The sequence below is a fragment of the Colias philodice genome, chromosome 17 (genome assembly GCF_061535455.1).
Source record: "Colias philodice isolate Cphi_HAF_F1 chromosome 17, ilColPhil1 Martin Lab GWU primary, whole genome shotgun sequence".
NCBI lineage: Eukaryota > Metazoa > Arthropoda > Insecta > Lepidoptera > Pieridae > Colias > Colias philodice.
In genome coordinates this window covers 6,772,419-6,791,750 of record NC_143102.1, presented here as the reverse complement: position 1 = coordinate 6,791,750, position 19,332 = coordinate 6,772,419, and the positions used below count along the sequence as shown (strand labels likewise).

General features: G+C 31.2%; 2 protein-coding genes across 3 annotated transcripts in view; both read right to left on the bottom strand.

Moving 5' to 3' along the window:
• Positions 1 to 298: 298 nt before the first annotated feature.
• LOC149481148 (NFU1 iron-sulfur cluster scaffold homolog, mitochondrial-like) lies at positions 299 to 2,370 on the bottom strand. 2 transcript variants are annotated; one of them, XM_089705642.1, is made up of 5 exons: positions 2,182 to 2,370; positions 1,886 to 2,124; positions 1,368 to 1,553; positions 925 to 1,112; positions 299 to 540 (listed from the first exon to the last, which is right to left on the bottom strand). In XM_089705642.1, the coding sequence occupies exons 1-5, from the start codon at positions 2,253 to 2,255 to the stop codon at positions 403 to 405; spliced, it is 825 nt and encodes a 274-aa protein (XP_089561768.1). In that variant the 5' UTR covers positions 2,256 to 2,370; the 3' UTR covers positions 299 to 402. The 2 variants fall into 2 exon arrangements, with proteins under 2 accessions (XP_089561768.1, XP_089561769.1); XM_089705643.1 differs by having other exon boundaries at positions 1,886 to 2,112.
• Positions 2,371 to 3,350: 980 nt separating this feature from the next.
• Positions 3,351 to 19,332, bottom strand: part of spz3 (Spaetzle domain-containing protein 3) — a 32,865-nt gene continuing 16,883 nt past the window's right edge. Inside the window, exons 3-7 of the mRNA XM_089705592.1 lie at positions 12,725 to 12,846; positions 6,296 to 6,420; positions 5,694 to 5,909; positions 5,068 to 5,193; positions 3,351 to 4,616 (exon numbers count right to left, since the gene is read on the bottom strand). Of these exons, the coding sequence (XP_089561718.1) occupies positions 4,460 to 4,616; positions 5,068 to 5,193; positions 5,694 to 5,909; positions 6,296 to 6,420; positions 12,725 to 12,846 (746 nt within the window). The 3' untranslated portion in view covers positions 3,351 to 4,459. The remainder of the gene's footprint in view (positions 4,617 to 5,067; positions 5,194 to 5,693; positions 5,910 to 6,295; positions 6,421 to 12,724; positions 12,847 to 19,332) is intronic.

The following is a 19,332-nucleotide window of genomic DNA, read 5'->3' as shown; positions in this document are numbered from 1 at the left end:
TTGAGGTCATTATGTAATAATTTACCTCGTAGAGATAGAAAAAATGGTTGCCACTTGCCAGCTCTCAGTTAGCCGCAACGGCGTCCGATACTGATATTGGATCGGATAATGTGAAAACGCTCTCAGGAGGAAGGTATCTTTTTGTTAATTATTTTCAGGGACTGGGATAGCAGAACAACTCAAAGCATAAATTTAATATGCATCACTTGGAAATAAAAAAGCGTAATAATGAGGGTGTGTTACTCCTACAATTAATGGAATTTAAAAAAATTGCTACAGATGAAAGAATGTTCCGATGTTAAATAACATGTACTGTATAATACAGGCAATATTTATTAATATACACTATTTACAACATAATTGCGTAAGAATTTTTTTTTTACTACTTCTAATATCTCGTTATTATTCAGATTCTTGCTTTTCCTTCTTCTTGATTTGTTCAAACTCTTTAAAGATCTTCTCGCTTAATTTTTCACCCTCATCATCTATTTGTTCAACTGCCAATACTTCGGGAATATAGAATTGCATCATATTTTGTACCTGCAAATGATGGTTTATGTATAGTATGTAAATTTATTAAACATTAAAACAATATCAGAATAAATGGTTATTTGCAACAATGAATTTTTAGATTGTTAGGTATCTTATTTTGTGTGTTTGCAAATAGCATTTGCATGCAAATTAATTACAAAGATATAGTTCAACAGATGGTTATAGGTAAATGTGTTTTTACCATGTACAGATTATAGCAGATTGTAAGACATATGTTTAGACTGGCTGACTAGCTTTTTTTTCAATCTACACAGCCAACAAACATCCTAACCTATGTAAATTTAATAATCAATTATTAAACTAAATAATTGATGTAATTTTTCTTTGTACAATGTCAAGCCAACTTCTATTTTATATTTCTTAGCTACTCACTCCATTTTTTAAGGTGACTATTGAACTTGGACAAGAGGAACATGACCCCTGCATTTTAAGTCTAAGCACTCCATCTTTGAAGTCAACAAATAATACATCCCCACCATCTTCTTGCACTGTTGGTCTAATTCTTGTATCAAGCAATTCCTTAATCATTTGAACCACTTCATCGTCATCTTCATTGATTTCTGTAAAAGAAAAATAAATGTTAGATGAAAGAAGTTTAACTTTATGTGGAAGTACTTTGAAAGCACTTCCACATTTATTTATTTTTCTGAGCATAAAATTTCTGGAAGTTTGAATTACTTGAGTATCAATATAAATATAGAGACAACTTCAAAGCAAAATTTGTCAAATTATATGCCTAATAAGACTATATATTTTTATACAGTTAGATTGAACCAAAAAGGGTAAATCATTATTATAAAGACATAAATTCTTACGTGTATCTCCTGAGGGCTTTGCATCTGTAACTATAGGCAAGCCACTTGCAAAGAAGTCCATAATAGTTGCAAAAATATCTGGCTTTAGAACTTTCCATTCAACATCATCATCTTGTTTAGTGACGGTTATAAAATCAGACCCAAAGAATACACCTTTTACGCCATCAATACGGAAGATCATTTTTGCTATAAACAAACAATGACAGTTAATAGTTAGATAAATAACAAATATGTAGTAGGTATTTGCAATTTAATTATAATATTTTTAACATGTCATTTGACTTGTTTAATTTAGTAATTAAGTATTGCATTTATTTACTAGAAAAACTTTTACATTGTTTTATTACATCATTTCACAATGGTGTATTTAAAAGTAAAAGATACATAAACCAATTTCTTAATAGACTAATAAATAGTAATATATTTTGATTTGGTCAAACTATGAAATTTTGTTTGCATATTCTTAAAACTATTCTTTTAAAACATCTCAATTTTTGTGAATAATGTTAATGACTTACCTAGAGGGCTGCAAGCAGCTGCACCAATGTTTGGAAAATCTAGTGTCGTCCCCGGTTCTAACACTTGAGTACCAGGCAGAAACTTCAAACTATTCGGGTTAGGTGTTTCTTGAGTCTGGATAAACATCGACCGACAGTTGCAACTATTCAACAACGGTTTCCGATCATTCAATTTCATTTCAGTATTTTTAAGTCCAAAGCCACTAAAGGCCCTTACATCACGATACCTAAAAGACCGGCTTGTTAATGGTTTTAGATAATATTTTACAGGATATGCTGGATAGAAGAAATTATACCTGGTTACAGCGGCTAGACATATTCGGCTGCATTGATGGCCTGTTCGAACGAATCGTAATGAATGTCGAAACATTTTTCTATACTTATCCACCTGAGCAGGAGATCCGTCAAGAAGTAATTATCTCTTTTTTTCAGTGTTATTTCCAAAACGTAATTTGTAAATTGTATTGGCAACTGGCATTGACAGGATACTTTGACAATTGACAGTCAATAACTCAATAGCAGTGACATTGACATAAAGTGACCTGTGTATAGTCGCGTTCTTTTGGAAGATACTACTACTTTATTATTACCTACTTGTTCTGTGGATTACCAATTATCGTGGTACTTTATAATCTTCTCTGTAACAATGTGGGTACAAAAAAAAAATCACGGTTACAAATATATTCTTCAGCATAATAATATATTTCATTTTCAAGACATACATATAAAAAAACATTTGCAGAAATGTTGTGCGATTATAAAAATTGAAAATTAATTAAATTTAGGTAGTTATATTACGTTTTATTAAAGTATGGATTTTTGACTAGGTATGAAAATATGCAAGTAAATCACATTACTTTCACTAATAAATCAATTGTTTGTTGTGATCAAAATTAAAATATGTTTGTTATTGTTATCTCAACTAAAAATGCTATTATTGGAAAGCTCTTTAAAAGGAGTTATTCTTTTTTTATAAATAATGAGAGTCTATTTTCTATGGCTTTTCTATTTTTTTCCAGACATTGGTAACTACGGTAGGTAACTACTAACTATGAATTCTTAGATTATCTAATCTTAAATATGAATGACTAAAAGCAGAACTTCATGATGTGACGTATTTTATTATTCCAGGTGTACAAGAATGGTACAAGGAAAAAAAAAATCGAGAGGATAATGAGTGAGTGATGCTATATCCACTTTTATAATATTGTCTAACTTGATAATGATAGAGAGCACACATTTGTAAGTGAAACTTAGTTATTTATGGCGATCCTATAATCGAAGCGATGGCGATATCATCAGAAAAAATTCTATTGTCACCGATCCTTGTTACACGTAGGTACAAAGCTCGAATTAAATATGCCCATTTTTTAAGACTCGGTTACATTCATACGTCATACTTACAGGTGAAACGTGTTAAAATGGAAAAATGTAAAAAAGGTTAATTCTTGATAAAAGGGTAAAATTCGAAAACAAAAACATGTCTGCATTATTTATTTAAAAATTTATAAACAATTATTGTAGTATATTGTGTGAAGACAAAAATAGAGGTTCCTTTGAAACTTTTATAGGTCATACAGAAATAAAGCAATTAAAATAAAAATAATTTTATATAATAAGCTTAAAAGATGAACAATAATAATTATTAAACGATATAGCTATGATGCTAATGTAACATAAGATAACACAATTAAAGTAAGGTAGCCATTTAACAATAATTATTACAAGAATATTTAATCTAATGAACACTAGGAGTAGGTATACAAGTCATAAGATCAGAGAGATTCTCGAAAATCACAAAGATAAAAATGATGTTCATAAGAAAAATAATACTCATACACATAACAACTACAAAGGTACAATAAACATATTATGAGATACAATTGGAACTTAAAAAACCATTTGACTAAAATTAAATAATTTTTATGAGATGCTGATTTTGTCACAGAGTAAAAAAGCAGCGAAAATCCACAAAATACAGTATAAATTACAAACAAATATAGAGGTCAAAATATGTTGTTAATAATGTAGATATTTATACATGTCATATCAATGTGTAATTATAACATTTTATTGAATTCAAATATTCAATTATCGCCTTGACCAAGTTTAATAAGGTGCTTGTTTTGGAAGTAGTTTTAAAAATACTAACTAAACTTTAGGCACCGGAAATCATCAGTAATAAAGCGTTCAACTTACGTAATTTACCCTGAGAAATATGTTGCAATGAATAAGTTAAACGGTATGCAAATGTGGAACTCCTAAATGCGAGTTGTTACAAAATCACAAGTTACGGTCGTTCAACTAATAGAGTGAAAAAATCGTTAAAAGATTTTAACTTTTGTAATCTCTCGTATTTAACTTCCAATCATTACTCTTTAAAAGCATACAATTCATATTATAAAATTAGCACTTGGACAAAAGTTGGACAAGTTGTCAATAAAACTGGCTGACTTTCATTCTGTTTCGTATTAAATACATAATTGGAATTTATATTAATTAAATTTCACGTCTCCTACAGAGTATCTTCACACCGTTACAGGGTAGTCCATAACTTGTCTATGGTCATATAGTTTAAGGCTTACAACGGCACACACAACAGGAAGGGAATAAGAACCAATCCATGAAAATTCCCGCGCAGTCGTCACTGGGGTCGTAAGCGAGGAGGCGATGCCATTTGTACTTCTGTTCACAACCGCAGTCGCCGGAACATCTAGATGTTGATTGTTTGCTGAAAAAAATAATCACGGATTAATAATATTCCGAAATGAAACAGATAATAAAATATGTTAGCACTCTTATTATGTCGCATGCAAATTAAATAAGTCGTGGTTTCTAAGCTGACAAGTTGATTGCGATAGGTGGATAATGTCTACCTGTTTATTATCCCAAATGTATAATAAATGTAGAATATAACAAGTTACACTATGTTATATTCCGATCCTTTTATGCTACGTTTTTTTTATATTTTATTTTACGAATTTTAATTTGAATTTTATTTAAATTGAAAATGTTACCAATAGATTTCTTAATTCAGTCATATTTAAAGATTGATTTTACTTTAGAAATATTCAGTAATACCTACCTACTGCAAAATAATAATTTAATTGAGAGTATTTAGAATTAATAATATACTTACGTACTTTACTAATCGCTTATTAGAATTTTAATAGAAGAGTTACCTGCACACTTCTTGATGTATCGCTTGTTCAAAATGCATAGTGTTGACTATTGCACGTAACTTCCGGCCAGAATTTAGCGCCCAATACGGTGTCATAATTTCGGTTTTACTTTCGCAGGCGTCTATTCTGAAATTTTAGATATAAGAATTAAAATGTAAACTCCGTAATAATTATAATACGCAAACCATGTCGCTTTTGAAAGGCAAATAAAATAGGATTTTCGATGAGTTACAATATATTAAGACGATTGCAGCTGCTAACCTTTAAATATGATTGAGGCTATCAAACTTTACCATTTCAGTGAAAATTTGATTTTCTTTATAATGTATTGTAACTTCTATATAAGGTGGTTCAATTCGCAAATATCCAATAAACTTTTTTCTTCGAAATCTATCCTCAATTAGGTATCCTACAACCCCTCAAGTTATTCATCTAATATTTTTTTCAATTGTGTAAAAACAGGATTCTTTGAATACTCAAATTACCTGCCAATACTATTAACCGACTGTGCGTCTGGCAGGGGCGGTTTCGACTGCCGCACGTGCCTGAAGTACGAATCTCCCGAATGCGAGTCCATACCAGCATGCATGTAATTTGTGTAAAAAGAGGATTCTTTCTCAACTAACCTGCCAGTACTATTAACCGACTGTGCGTCAGGCAGGGGTGGTTTCGCCTGCCGCACGTGCCTGAAGTACGAATCTCCAGAATGCGAGTCCATACCAGCATGCATGTCTGGTACCCCTGGAGCCCTTCGCACCCTGCTCCCGCCAGGCATAGTGAACGACCCATACATACGTTTGATTAAAGCTTTGTTCTCGTCGATGAAGGTTTCGATTTTGTCTCTGGAATTAAAAAAAAATATATCTATATATATTATTAAAAAAAATCGATAAAGAATGGTTATTTGATTAGTTTTATTGAAATTTTATGGGATTTTTTTTTAAGATAAAAAATCGACCACGAGGCGGGATTTGGAACCGTCTCTTTCGCCTTATCATATCGGGGCGAAGGCGAAAAAAAACTCAAGAACGGATTTTTTCAAATATTATTTTTATTTCAAATATAAGGATAGTCTTAAGTTTATATCCAAAGGATAGGCTATATAATGTAAACTTTGTTTTTAATATTTAAAAATTATTACTAACCGCGGTTTAGTTCGCTTTTTACAATCCCCTTTCCTATTTCAATAAATATTATAATAATCTGTTGAGTAAAATAAAGCACTTACAAAGGATAAGTGTTGCCAGCCGTCGGACAATAAAGTTGAAAGTTTCGCTTCACGCATGGCACTCCTCTGATGATTTGACCTTGGATTTCGTAGCCGAGCGCCAGTGACAGAGCAGTCCATAAGATCTGAAAAGATATTTTGAAGGATTAGTTTTCTTAAAGTTACACGAGCACTATAAATATATTTGATACTAGCGGTCCGCCCCGGCTTCGCCCGTGGTACATATTTACGTTTTCTCTACATAAAAACCATCCTCGTACTTCAAGGAATATAATAAAAAAAGAATTATCGAAATCGGTTCAGCCGTTCTCGAGTTATGCGCTTACCAACACATTTTGCGATTCATTTTTATATATAAGATTATCTACAGTATTAATATAATATGAACACAGAATTTTGTTCTTATAAAAGAAAATACTTATAAAATATTAGCGATCTAGTAAAATAAAGATTTTATGTTTGTACACATAAAACGCTTCTAACACTCGTTGGTCCTAAAAACAGTTTTTATATGAGATTTTATTTTATTAATTGCTGACTTGACTCCAGAAACCTCTATCACATACATCTTAAGCCGCTAAAACCATGAAAGAGAACAAAACATAATATTATCTACAATAATATTAAAAATTAAACTCACATAAATATTAAAATTCATGTTATCCGCCGCTACTGGTTTTAACTACCGGATTAAATTTTTAATTAACACGTCTCTCGCTTGTAAGGCAAGCTAATTATCTGATTTAACTTTAAACTTGTGAGAATGGCGAAAAACTAAGTTTTTATCAGTTTTTCTACGCTTAGAACACAGTGACTTGTATACTCTGTACGTCCGGTGTAACATAGGCCATCATTGTAACTAAGGCCGTTTATACAAAAACGATTTTTGAAATACACACTTGTATGTAAAATTTTAATCATGCAAATTCATTATTTGCATTTTATTTGAAAATTATACGAGACTGAAATTGTAAAATTATATTTTTTATTAATTTTTTGATGATTATAATCAGAGTTTAATGAATGCTAAACTATTTAGTTATTCTGGCTATCGGTACACTTAAAACTTAACACGATTAAGAGTACTGTAAAATATATTATATTCGTGGAATAAATGAAACGATATTTATATTTTTCTATTAAAATCCAAAACAACAAAGAAAAAACATAGCGGCCTAGCTAACTAGTGTCATAAAGTTTATAGTTGAACTGGCACTAAGTATGAACAATGAATACAAATGTTTATGCTAAATAAATATTGAACCTACCTAGAAATATAACAACTCTTAGCGCAAATTGAAATTCAAACAGCAGTCGCAATATCCAACACAGATAGAATTTAAAACAGAAATGTCATCTGCGAATTTTTTTAATAGTCTGTGGTGCCTGTTATCAAGATTTATGATTCAATTAATTACGAAATAATGTCTTAAACTAGATCACATCATTAATTTAGCAACGCTTCTCATTTTGCAATTTAAAACCAATTCCCTATAAATGGACGCAACTGTGTCAATAACCTTGCAAGCTATAAAATAAATTTACATATTATATACATATTGTGATAAAAAACGATATTGTAGTCTTATGGCGCCGAGATCGCATAACATACGTCTTATCAATAAATCAGATAGATATTATCTATGATTAAGATATTTTTATTTATAACTGTAAAATTCCCCAAAATGGCAATCCTCGATTTATAGTTCAAAATATGCAGAATAGAGTTCTCAAAATATGCTGTACTTTCAAATTTTCTGGTGAGTTTATCATCTACAATTTTACTTCGCAGTGTGTTAGTTTTATAATGTGTAAATACGGAATATCTTTTAAAGATACGTAAGGCTTCAGAAACCCAAAATTTGAAAACCTTCAACATAAACAAAAATATAAACACAAACGGGAATTCCGATTTGCAATAATCGCTCGTCGATCGATTACTTATTCTAAAATAGACAGGAGTTTTTCGTTAAGATCAGGCAATGACCCATGATAGCTGTTCATTGTTGAATTTGTCACGGGGTCTTAAATTAAAACACTGATTTGTTTTTATACTTTAAGATTTAATTCGGTTTCCTTTTTTTTACTAGAACATTTGAACGAGTGATCGTAATTTCTTGCATCTGGCAACCTTCACGATTTAAAAGACGTAAAAAATCTAGTTAATACAATAAACGTAGGAGTGATTTAAATTAATAATTGCTAACACACGTAGAGAATGTGAACAGTAGCCATAATTTGCTTGGACACGGTTTAAGTTTTAAAATGCATGTCGCGTTCATGCAAAACTTTGTATTTTGAATCCAAGAGACACCTAAATATCGGCAACATCAAGGTTGAATATTGTGTTTTGAACATTGAATAGACTATATTATATTCATCAATGTTATTAATTCATGCTTCATGGCTAATAGTTAACAATCGACATGATAAAAACATAAACATTGGCCTTAGATGTTCGTATGTTTCGCTGTGGTATAATTTATTGTTAAATTAATTTAACTTTTAAACATAAAAATATTTATTTTAGGATTTATTAGCGTTGCATTTTTTTAACAATATGGATACTATTCTTGTTTATAGGTTTCTCTCAGACTTAAAAGTTTAAACAAAGATAAATTAATGTTAACTGGAGGCTCATAATAAACTTTCGCATTTTTCATGAGGACAAAACCATCAAGGATACCATTATACAATAATGTTCGATGGAGGTGGATTGGTGATGTCAATTTTCTTTGTTAATCAGAACTTTTTATTCTTCCCACAACCCCTCTTACTCATCTTGGAAATTAGATTCAGTGTATGAAAAATATTAACTTTCAATCATTGAGGGTACTTTTCAAAACGTCCATCACATCGTCGAGCTGTCACACGTCCAATCGCTCGCAGTATAAAATATGTTTAATCTTAATGCATTGCTATGAATGCCTTAATCCATTTCCATTTTTGTTCATAAAAGGTCTCACGTATACTTTATCAGCAAACCCACGCTAGTGACTAAACAGCTCGGTTTCCTGCGGTCAGACGCCGTCGCAATTCTAATAAGCAGCCGGTCTATGCTAAGTAATGGCGGACCGGTATGAGCTTTTGCTCTTGTTTTCCTTAAACACCCACCTTTCATTCACAAAACTTAGTCATCGGTACTGTGATTCGAAAGAGACAGATGTATTGATAAGCATTACAACCTACTAAATTGAATGAATTAATACTATAACGTTAGATACAATAGGTTTGTAATGTTTGGCAGGATAAAGGTGGGGAAAACTAATGCTTTAAGATGAATTAACAATGCCATAGAAAATGCACGACTAAAAATTAGGTATGGGGTCGATATTATCAGAAATATAAACTTTTGTACAAACTAAGTAGGTACCTTCTGGGAAGTCTAAACCAGGATTCGAGATTCAATTGTTTACTTTATACCTGAACGATTTATCTTTTATTTAAGAAGTTAATAAACAAGGTTTTAAACGATATTTCATACATAGGGTCGGTATGTAAACTTTCAATTCATACTGACTCAGACTAGACCTTCTATTAGACTACATTACTTCCCGTTAACCTAGCATTTTGAAATTAGGTACGCTTGAAGGTTAAAGTAAGAAAAGCAAGTGTGACTCAAATGATTTCATGACAATGAATCTTCAGGGCTGTTCTACATTCGCTTTTTCCTTTTGTTTCATAGGTAGTAGTTGTATACGTAGTATATTATTATTAGTCTGTGGTAGTAGTTATGAGTTGCACAATATTCAGTCATACTTTTTAATTTTTAAAATCTAACTGACTATGCCTATGATTATTTGCAACTGGTGGTTTCTTCCTTGCAATATCGTATTGTATTATAAAATTAAAAATGAATCATTCTATGGTGATGGACTTCTTGAATAGGTCAGCATTTCTTTCGATTCTTCAACCGTTTATCGTAGAAACGCTTGCATTTGTAATGATATATAATAAGCTCTCTAAGCTTATGTCTTAGATCTTATTAATTCCATATAAGAGTTAATTGATATGTCAGTACCTTTGAGACCAAGGACTGCAGATAAAATGTTGTTAAACAAAATGATTAGAATTTTAATGTCGTTACATTGATTGATGACTTTTAATGAGTCGTATCTGTTTGATAAAATTTATGTATTCAGAGGACAAATATAATTAATAATTTTAATCACTTTTTTTTCTTCACTCAGCCGGAGTTTTTTTTTCACACCGCTGCGAGGCGAGATACTTGCCCCCCCAATAATTTTAATCATAAACACATTTATATGTGTATTATTGGGCACATTGGGTACTTACATACTTTTGTACAGGTACTTGTAAAAATTGTGGAAAGATACGAAATGCCCAATGTTTTCCAATCACAAAAAAGTGATATAAAAAAGTTGACCCAACCTAGTATCTACACTACTTTTATAAATAATAAGTGGTTAGTTACGTATTATTTTGGTACTAAGTTTAAAAATTCATTTAACATGAAACTTTCAATTTGACATCGTAATTTTAACGATTAAATTTAAGTTCTATTACCTTTCAAGGTTCCCATAAATGTAATCATTTGAATCTAAATTGCATATTACTAATAGAATTGGTATTTGCTCTTAAGCTAGTTTAAAATAGGTCAACAAATAATTCGTACTCATTACATGCTTCACTTATGTAAATGAACAAGGTGAGAGAATCTAAAACTATGCATAAATTACCCTTTTATACATGTATTTAGAGTAAATCAATTAAGTCATTAAAACAATTAATTGAGAAAAGACAAGTACATAATTATGAGTAATAAGACAGGACACTTAGTTACAATTTTCTGACATTTATTATCTACAATAATAAAACTTTTAATTAAAAAAAAAATATTGCAGTTCATTGTATATATACGAGAAATTGGTAAATGTAGTAGGTACCTAGATATAAAAATTGTAAAAGAAAGGCGTCGCATAACAAAAAAGTTTGGAAAATCCAAAAGTGCACGCCTCATAATTTTTTTTTAATAATTATTTATTAATTATTATTTTTGTTTATTTAATAACAATTAAACCACATCGAATCAGACCCTGAAAAATGAAAGGGTTCTATTCCTGAGCATACTCAAGCGTAAGAGAAAAAAAAAGACTCGATTAGTAAAGTATTTCGGTGACTATCGTGTTAACAAGAAAATCCTCCGCACATACAGACACACGGACGTCCAAGACAGAACTTTTTTAAACTGTTTTTTAACTAGTTTAAATAACAAAAATGACATCAAAAATATCATGAATGTTAAAAATAGTGTTTTTTCTTAATATGTGTGTGTATGTATTATCTTACAAGTGCAATGTATGATACATAAAGACATTTTAAGTTTGAAAAATCAGATATTTTGCGCGAAGTGACAGTAGTACCCACCTCAACGCTTCGCTTATGAGGCGTGCAATAAAAGCTTCCTAACCTCGAAAAAGCTCGACAGATATATTTTATGGTATTTACAATCAGAATGATAGAGAAACTTATGCTAACATTTATTTTCTAATTCGTAATTACCTAAAACGTTGAATGTAAAATGAAAATTTTAATGCTTTATATTTTTAAAACGGCCTATAGTTTATCTAAAACGCGAAATAGCCTTAACTAAAACAATAACAACTTTCACTCATTGAAATTGCCCAATTGTAAAGAAAATAAACATTGTCTTTAGTGATAATGAAGATTTCAATATTAGGAAACATTGTCGCTTATGTAGGTACGTTTTACTCAAAGGCATTTGTTTTGTCTTTGTGCAAACACTATGTTGTTTGGTTGACCTACCTTTAACTATAGGTTTACGTGATGGACAATGTGCGAATTACACTACTTTAAGCAAACTGTGGCAACACTTAATTAGTTTGTACTACTTAGGTTATTGCTCGTAAATACCCACATGAGTTTACGCATTTAAATTTTACGACTGCATTTCCAAATATATTGATAATATATTGTTAAGCTTTTGTGTTATCTGCAACTTTATGGTAGGATAACTGTTTAATTGTGATTCTACACAATTTTATAGCAGATTTGGTACTCATATATAATCCGACTATCAAACACTTCAGGTAAAGTGCTACAAGCTTAAAATAATAAAGCATTTTGTTTTGAAATGTCAAAACGGTTACTGAAAATAAATTATGTAAGTAGATTGTAGGTAAGGGTGAGTGCCTTCGGTGAGTGCAATCGCATGTTCTTATATTTTTTCTGATACTTTGAAATGCTTGAAACCATATTATTAATGTTAAATTGAGATTTAGCTGCATTACAAGAGCTTTTCCCAGCAAACGAGCTAGCATGCAACTCAAGTCATGTGTATTTTTGTAGTAAAAGATAGTCGATTATAAATGAAACCGTATCTATCCATATTGAAACCATGAATAAAATTTTAAAGGAATACACAAACATAAAAGTATGTTTACTTACAGGTATTTGATAAAAGGAACCATTGTTGACCGTGGGGTATGAGGTGAGGGGTACCACTGGGACGGTACCATTTCTTAGCAGTATTGGCCCTTGGAGCGGCGTCACCGATGGCTGTATACCATCTGAAAAATCACAAGTAATACATTAAAGCAATTTCATTTATTGATATATTGTTTAATTATAGCGCAGATTATATTATGTACAAAATGTGTAGGTTATTCGCTGGGAAGGATAATTTAAAATTGGTTGAGTAAACGGTCTTGATACTTTACGTTTAGTGCTTACCACAGTTTAGAAATGTCAAGAGCTATTTTGTTTACGCGATCACTGTCAACACAACCTCATTATTAAAAAAAAAAGAAGTTAAAAAAACTTTTATTACCATAAGTTGCCATTTGATGAAGATTAGATACAAAGAATATCTAGTCAATGAGTAACCATAATGTGTCAAGCAACAATTTCAACAGAGCTGGGCGCGTCACATTCGTGTCAGAGGTTACGAAATCATTCAGATTTTGTTGAGAAAATACTGTATTTTATACAAGAACTAGAATACTAAAGTGATTTAAATGCTTTTTTTATTGGTTTACATTGATAGCGGGTTATGCAACGTTTGGCGAATCACCAGAAAGGATGAACAAATAAGCGAAAGTAAAAAACAGACGCGTTTCTTATAATTGAGTAATACAATATATTTCCTTTTAAGGTATCGTGAATTTTTCGTATCCTGTTTGGTTAATGGGGCTTATATTTTATTCCGACTTTTTATTTATTAAATTTGTTTCATAAGTACTTATTATTTTTTATTTTTTAAGATCTTAATTAATTCGCTTATCGTGACAAAAAACCTATATTTTAATAATTTAAAAATGTATTATACTGAAATTGTTTTCTCTCCTAATTCTCCTAAAGACGAATTCATAATAGTAGTAGTTTGACTAGTTTCCAAAAAAAAAAAAAACAAATGAGATTTTTTGCATGTGTGTTGTGTAGAAGTTTTTCATATGACCCAATATGACCGTTCTTCTATCAGTGTCATCCAAGTGCCAAAAGATCCTTGTAGCATTTTATTTCTATATCTTACTTATACTCATTGATATTTCATATAAACTATATCCCAAGTCATAGAAAAAAAACACAAGCATGCGTGACACAAACCACAAAGAAACTAATTAAATCATATTAAAAATCAATCTTTGACCCAGCTTCCGGCCAAATTGGTCTATTCATCTTCATGTTTCCTCATAATGCTTAATTACCATATAAATATTAATGTGAATGCAATCATTGATCACAAACTGGTTTTATACTATTACGTAGGTATTTTATCTCGCGTTTTTAGCGAAAGCAAAATGAATGAGTTTTTGTCAGAATACTATTTCACAAGTATAATTATAAATTTATTAAAGAATTGGTATAATAAAATAAAAGTATGAAATGTTACTCTTGGTAAACATAATTTAAATGTGTGTATGTGTGTTGCTTTTCTCTCGCATGCCGGGTTCAAAAATTATTAATTATTTTCATGAATTAAAGATCACTTAAAACCATCAATCAGGTTTTCCAAAGATAGAATACGATGTAGATTGCATTGCATTTACAAATGACATTAAAATATTAAGTAAGGTATATGGGATTGTTATAAATATTAAAGTACGTAGAGTAGAGGCCTAAATTACCGTTTTACTATATCCATACTAGAAGTAAAGTAATTAATTATCGCTGTATAGTTGAGACCAGACAAGTATAAGGAAAACAGAATTAATAATCAATTATTCTCAAATTACATTAAAATTTGTTCCATTCATAGTAATTTATTTAATCACGACAAAGAAACTAGTTCAGCTAAGGCACCCAAAGGTCGGTATTTGAAAGGGCTAGAATCTAGATAATATGAATACTATAAAATTATTTATCGCTCCCAGGAATATAGATAACAACTATATCGATTTGTAATTATACCGCAAAATAATAATGAAAGATTGTTTTCAAAGATAATTTTAAGAATTGAATATAAAGATCGATACAAGACGTTAACTTGGAAACGACTGTTTATTTTAACAACTTGTTAAAAGTAAAAATATCCGTCGACAACTCCTTCAAGTCGAACCGTTGTATTGATTTGTGAAACAGAATAACGTGCTTACTTGGCTTTAGCCTCTTTAGGCTAATAATAATCTTCTCATAGTTTGAGTGTATGAGACACTACGTTAAATTAGTGACAGTTGAATCACCCTAATTTCACTAGGTCAAACGTTTTTGATAAACAAACAAGCCTCGAAAACTTCAAACCAGTTCTACAGTTCTCTTCACGAGTCAAAGGCCCCTTCCCAGAGAATTGCGCAACTAAATTCCATTACCATGTGGCATGCACGTAAACTATGGAAGTTTATTTTGGATCGGAAGATCAAAGATACCCAGTACCCACTCGATATACAAACGATTATTGTAGGTAATAGATAAAATATATAGGTACGTAATTGATGTTTAATTTACCCAAAGTGCGGCTTCTAAAAAGTTAAGTTTAAGTTTTTGTATACTTTTGTAGCAAAAATGTAGATATAATTTAATTATCAAATTACAATATTTTTTTGTTCAATAAACATTCAAAATTTTTTTTACACAATAGAAGGAGTTTACTCCTTATAAGATCAGTGGTCTTTGACAAGACCTAACTAAAGTCAAATGTTGTTGTCAAGTGTTGTTTTCAAACAAACGCAAATTTTAATTATTTTGTATAAATAATTATTGCGATCAGGGGCTCGCACAAACCAATTTGGTAACAGAAGCACAGAATACATAATACCTAGTAGCTAAACGCTACAGAACGGACACTCCGCCTCCCGCCAAAATTAAACTTACCTCACCCCGCGCGATCGTGATTAAAATGGGCCACATTTTTCTGCAAGGACGATACGCAACGAAGATTGACAACATTAATCAAATTGACTTAAAGTAATTTTATTATTTTGGATTTGTGATTATCGTTTTTCGTAGAAAATGGTTAGATATTGTGCTGTTTATTTCATCAGAAAAACGCGAATTTTTTTTACGCTAGTCACAAATGTGCCAACCATGAAGCGTTAACACACACATTTGCAGTCACATCAGTGTGACTGTCAAAACGATAATTTTGTATGGAGTGTCCGGGGTGTGACAGAATACTATAACTAATATAGACAACCAAGATTCAAAAATTCATAACTTAGTTTCATAAACACAAATGACTATTTTTTAAATATTAGGTACACTTGTAGATAAATTACATACATGCATTGTGTGACAAGATTTTCAGAAATATTGATTTTAATGTGGTATTTGCAAGATAAAAATATATACGGAACTCTCAATTTGAAGTCCATCTCAAACTTTATTCGCAAATCAAATTATGTAGGTGCCTAGTTAGTATGTTAACGAATGTAAAAGTGATCTCATCTTCGTGTTTTGAAAACGAAAGTTATTTTAACGTAAGCTATAATGTAACGTGAATATTTATTTTCAAGTAATTTATTTAAAATTGAAATGTGTATAAATTGTAAATTTTTAAATACGAAATTGTAGCATAAGGCATTGCTATATGATAATTTGCATAATTTTCTAATTATTATACTAAATATTATAATATTCTCCTTAAAATGTTATGCAATTTATAAATAAAAACCTAACACAGATCATAAGCTAGAATTTTGTACGATTTGATAGGCGTTAAAATAATGAATAATTTTAAATTATAACTTCCAAGAATTAGCAAAAGTGAGAGTAATAGTCGTAAATTAATAGAAGTCGTAAAAATTTTGTATTAGACGGCATTGAATTTTAATTTAATTATACTCATTGAATATATAAAATATTTCCTAAATGCTCGAGAGACTAGTAGAATAAATAATAAAATAACATGTTCGTTAAAAATAGACTTTCGTTAGAAATTGGAACATCTCTGGCTCATTGTACTATCAAAATTGTACTAGTACGTAGTAACTCAATGCGGCATCATACATCTCCTGCCGCCGCGGCCGTTGGACGCTTTATAAAATAATGAAGCAAAAACATTGAATAAACGTATATATGTATTTCATTTTCGAGTGTTTATCATACTTTGTAATTACCATGGATAACTACATACATGGATAACTACATAGTCGTAACTACTTGGTTGTAAGTAGTCAGTACTGGGGTACACAATTTTATAACGTGAAAGATAACTCGACAGAGAGCAGAGAGTAGAGACCCATTTAATGCTAATTAATTTAACAAACAAATCATGCGACCTCATACGATCTTCGAAAGCGAAACCAAGGTCGAATCCTACGTTATGACTAAATGCTTTGAAGAAGATACCACGTAACACATTCGACTAAACATAGTATAATAGACGTTGCAGATATTAAAGAATAATAGCTTGTGATGCAAACTTAATTGCACGGTTTCTGATACGATAGATTAGCAATAGTACTATGGAGTTAATAGACGTATAGTTTTATTTAAGTTAGTACTATTTGATGTATAGAAAAAGAAGACGGACTGGGGCCGTATTATGACCTAATATTATTATGATCACAACCAGCCATGGTGAATTATGTTATCATATGAATTTGCCAGTCAGTTCAATTCACGGCGTAATCTGACTGGGAATAAGAGGTCATACGGCCCCTGATGTTCTTAAAACGAATAAAACTAAAGCGACCCTGTTAGTAGGTAACGTTCGACTATATTTAGGAAATATCAACAAAGGAAATAATAAGATATTTCATGTCATTGTACAACATGCAAATTGGAAGTAAATATTGCCTGTACTATTGATTAAACAAATAATCTATTAGTCCATTGAATAAAAAGTTCTAGAGTGCGTGAGTTAGTAACGTAAGATGTTTCTTCGGAAACATGTCAAGAGTCCCTAGGTAATAATATACTAAAACCCCGGGCCACTAGGAGGAGCCCCGGAGTGGGGGGAGGGGGAAAATGGGTCCATTTTTTCATTTTTCGCTTAAATCTCAAAAACGGTACATGTTAGAGAAAAACTTTCAAGGAAAAGTTGAAAGGCCATAAAATTATCTACAAGTTGTACCTGAATCATTTTTTCCTATATCCTACCGTTTCTGAGTTATACGCAGTAAAACATGATTTTGGCTCAAACAATTTCCACATCAATCGATCAAAAAATATTTAAAGAAAGAAAGAAGAAAGAAAGAAATCATTTATTTCAACACACACAACTCACAAGTACATAATAAACATTACAAAGTACGAAGTTTAAAAAATAAGAAGAAAAAAAAAATTAAGTAAAGTAAAACAAAATAATAATAAAAGTATCAAAATATGTGAGGTTGCGTGCGCCAAAAAAGGATGCCACTCAGGATACCTGAGGCATAACGCCTCAGCACTGATTTTCAGTGACACCCTTCCGACATCCAGATTGTCAGCCGCTTGCATGTTAAATAGAATTACCAATAATATAATAATATAAAATATAATTTGTGGATACAATATGATACGGATAAATAATTAATAAGGTCACCATAACTTACATAAAATACGCTTATATCATTATAGATAACCTACATGAAAAAAAACTTTAAATAAAACTTAATGAGTTAAATGAAATAAATAAAATAAATAAATATTTCAGGACATTTTCACACACATAATATTAGGTACCCATACTATTAGCACAGACTATTTAGTTAATAGTATTAAGTTCGTTACAGACGCACCGAAAGTTGTTGGACTTGCTGCTGTAAAACAAATCGCCTAAATTTTAGACGGAATGTGGTTATTGTTTTTGTATCCCGCAGAGGAGGAGGCAAGTTGTTCCAGCATTTCGTTGCGCTGTAACGAAAGCTGCCTCGAAAAGCTGTCGTATGATGCTTGGGTACCGATAATCTGATTGACGTGTTTCTAGTTTTATAAGATGAAACTGAGTCACCTAACCAGGAAAGTTTATTGTATAAATAGATAGGAACATTGGAGCGTATTACAGAGAATAGCAAAACCGCAAAGTGCAACTTTCGTCGACTCTCCATGTTCAGTACCTTGGCATCATTTAGATAAGGCGTAATATGGCTTCTGGCAGGTATGTTCCAGCAATAGCGAGCGCATGCGTTCTGTACACGCTGGATTGCTTTCCTTGTTCGCGCAAGGATGCGCTCGCCATATACAACATCCCCGTAATTGAATTTTGACAAAATTAAAGTATCGCACAGCCTTACCCTTAGCAATGGTGTTATGTGATCTCTGATTCGATATAACACCTTCAGTCGATAAAAGCAATTAGATATTGTCTTACTTATATGCTTTTCAAATCTGAGAGACTCATCAAAAATAATGCCAAGGTTGCGGGCTTCCCTTACACGCTCCAATGCACTTCCCTTTATAACTACTGGTTGAAGCAACGATTCTACTTTATTAATAAGGAAGGGAGTACCAAGAATCATAAATTTTGTCTTTCCTGGATTCAATAACAAACCGTTTTGCTCGGACCAATCTGCTATGCGGTTTAGATCGGAGTTAAGTTTATCAATAGCCAGTTGCGTATCTCCAGGATGGAAAGAGATGTACAACTGAATATCGTCTGCATAAAGGTGGTACTTGCAGTTGAGCATACAGTTTGT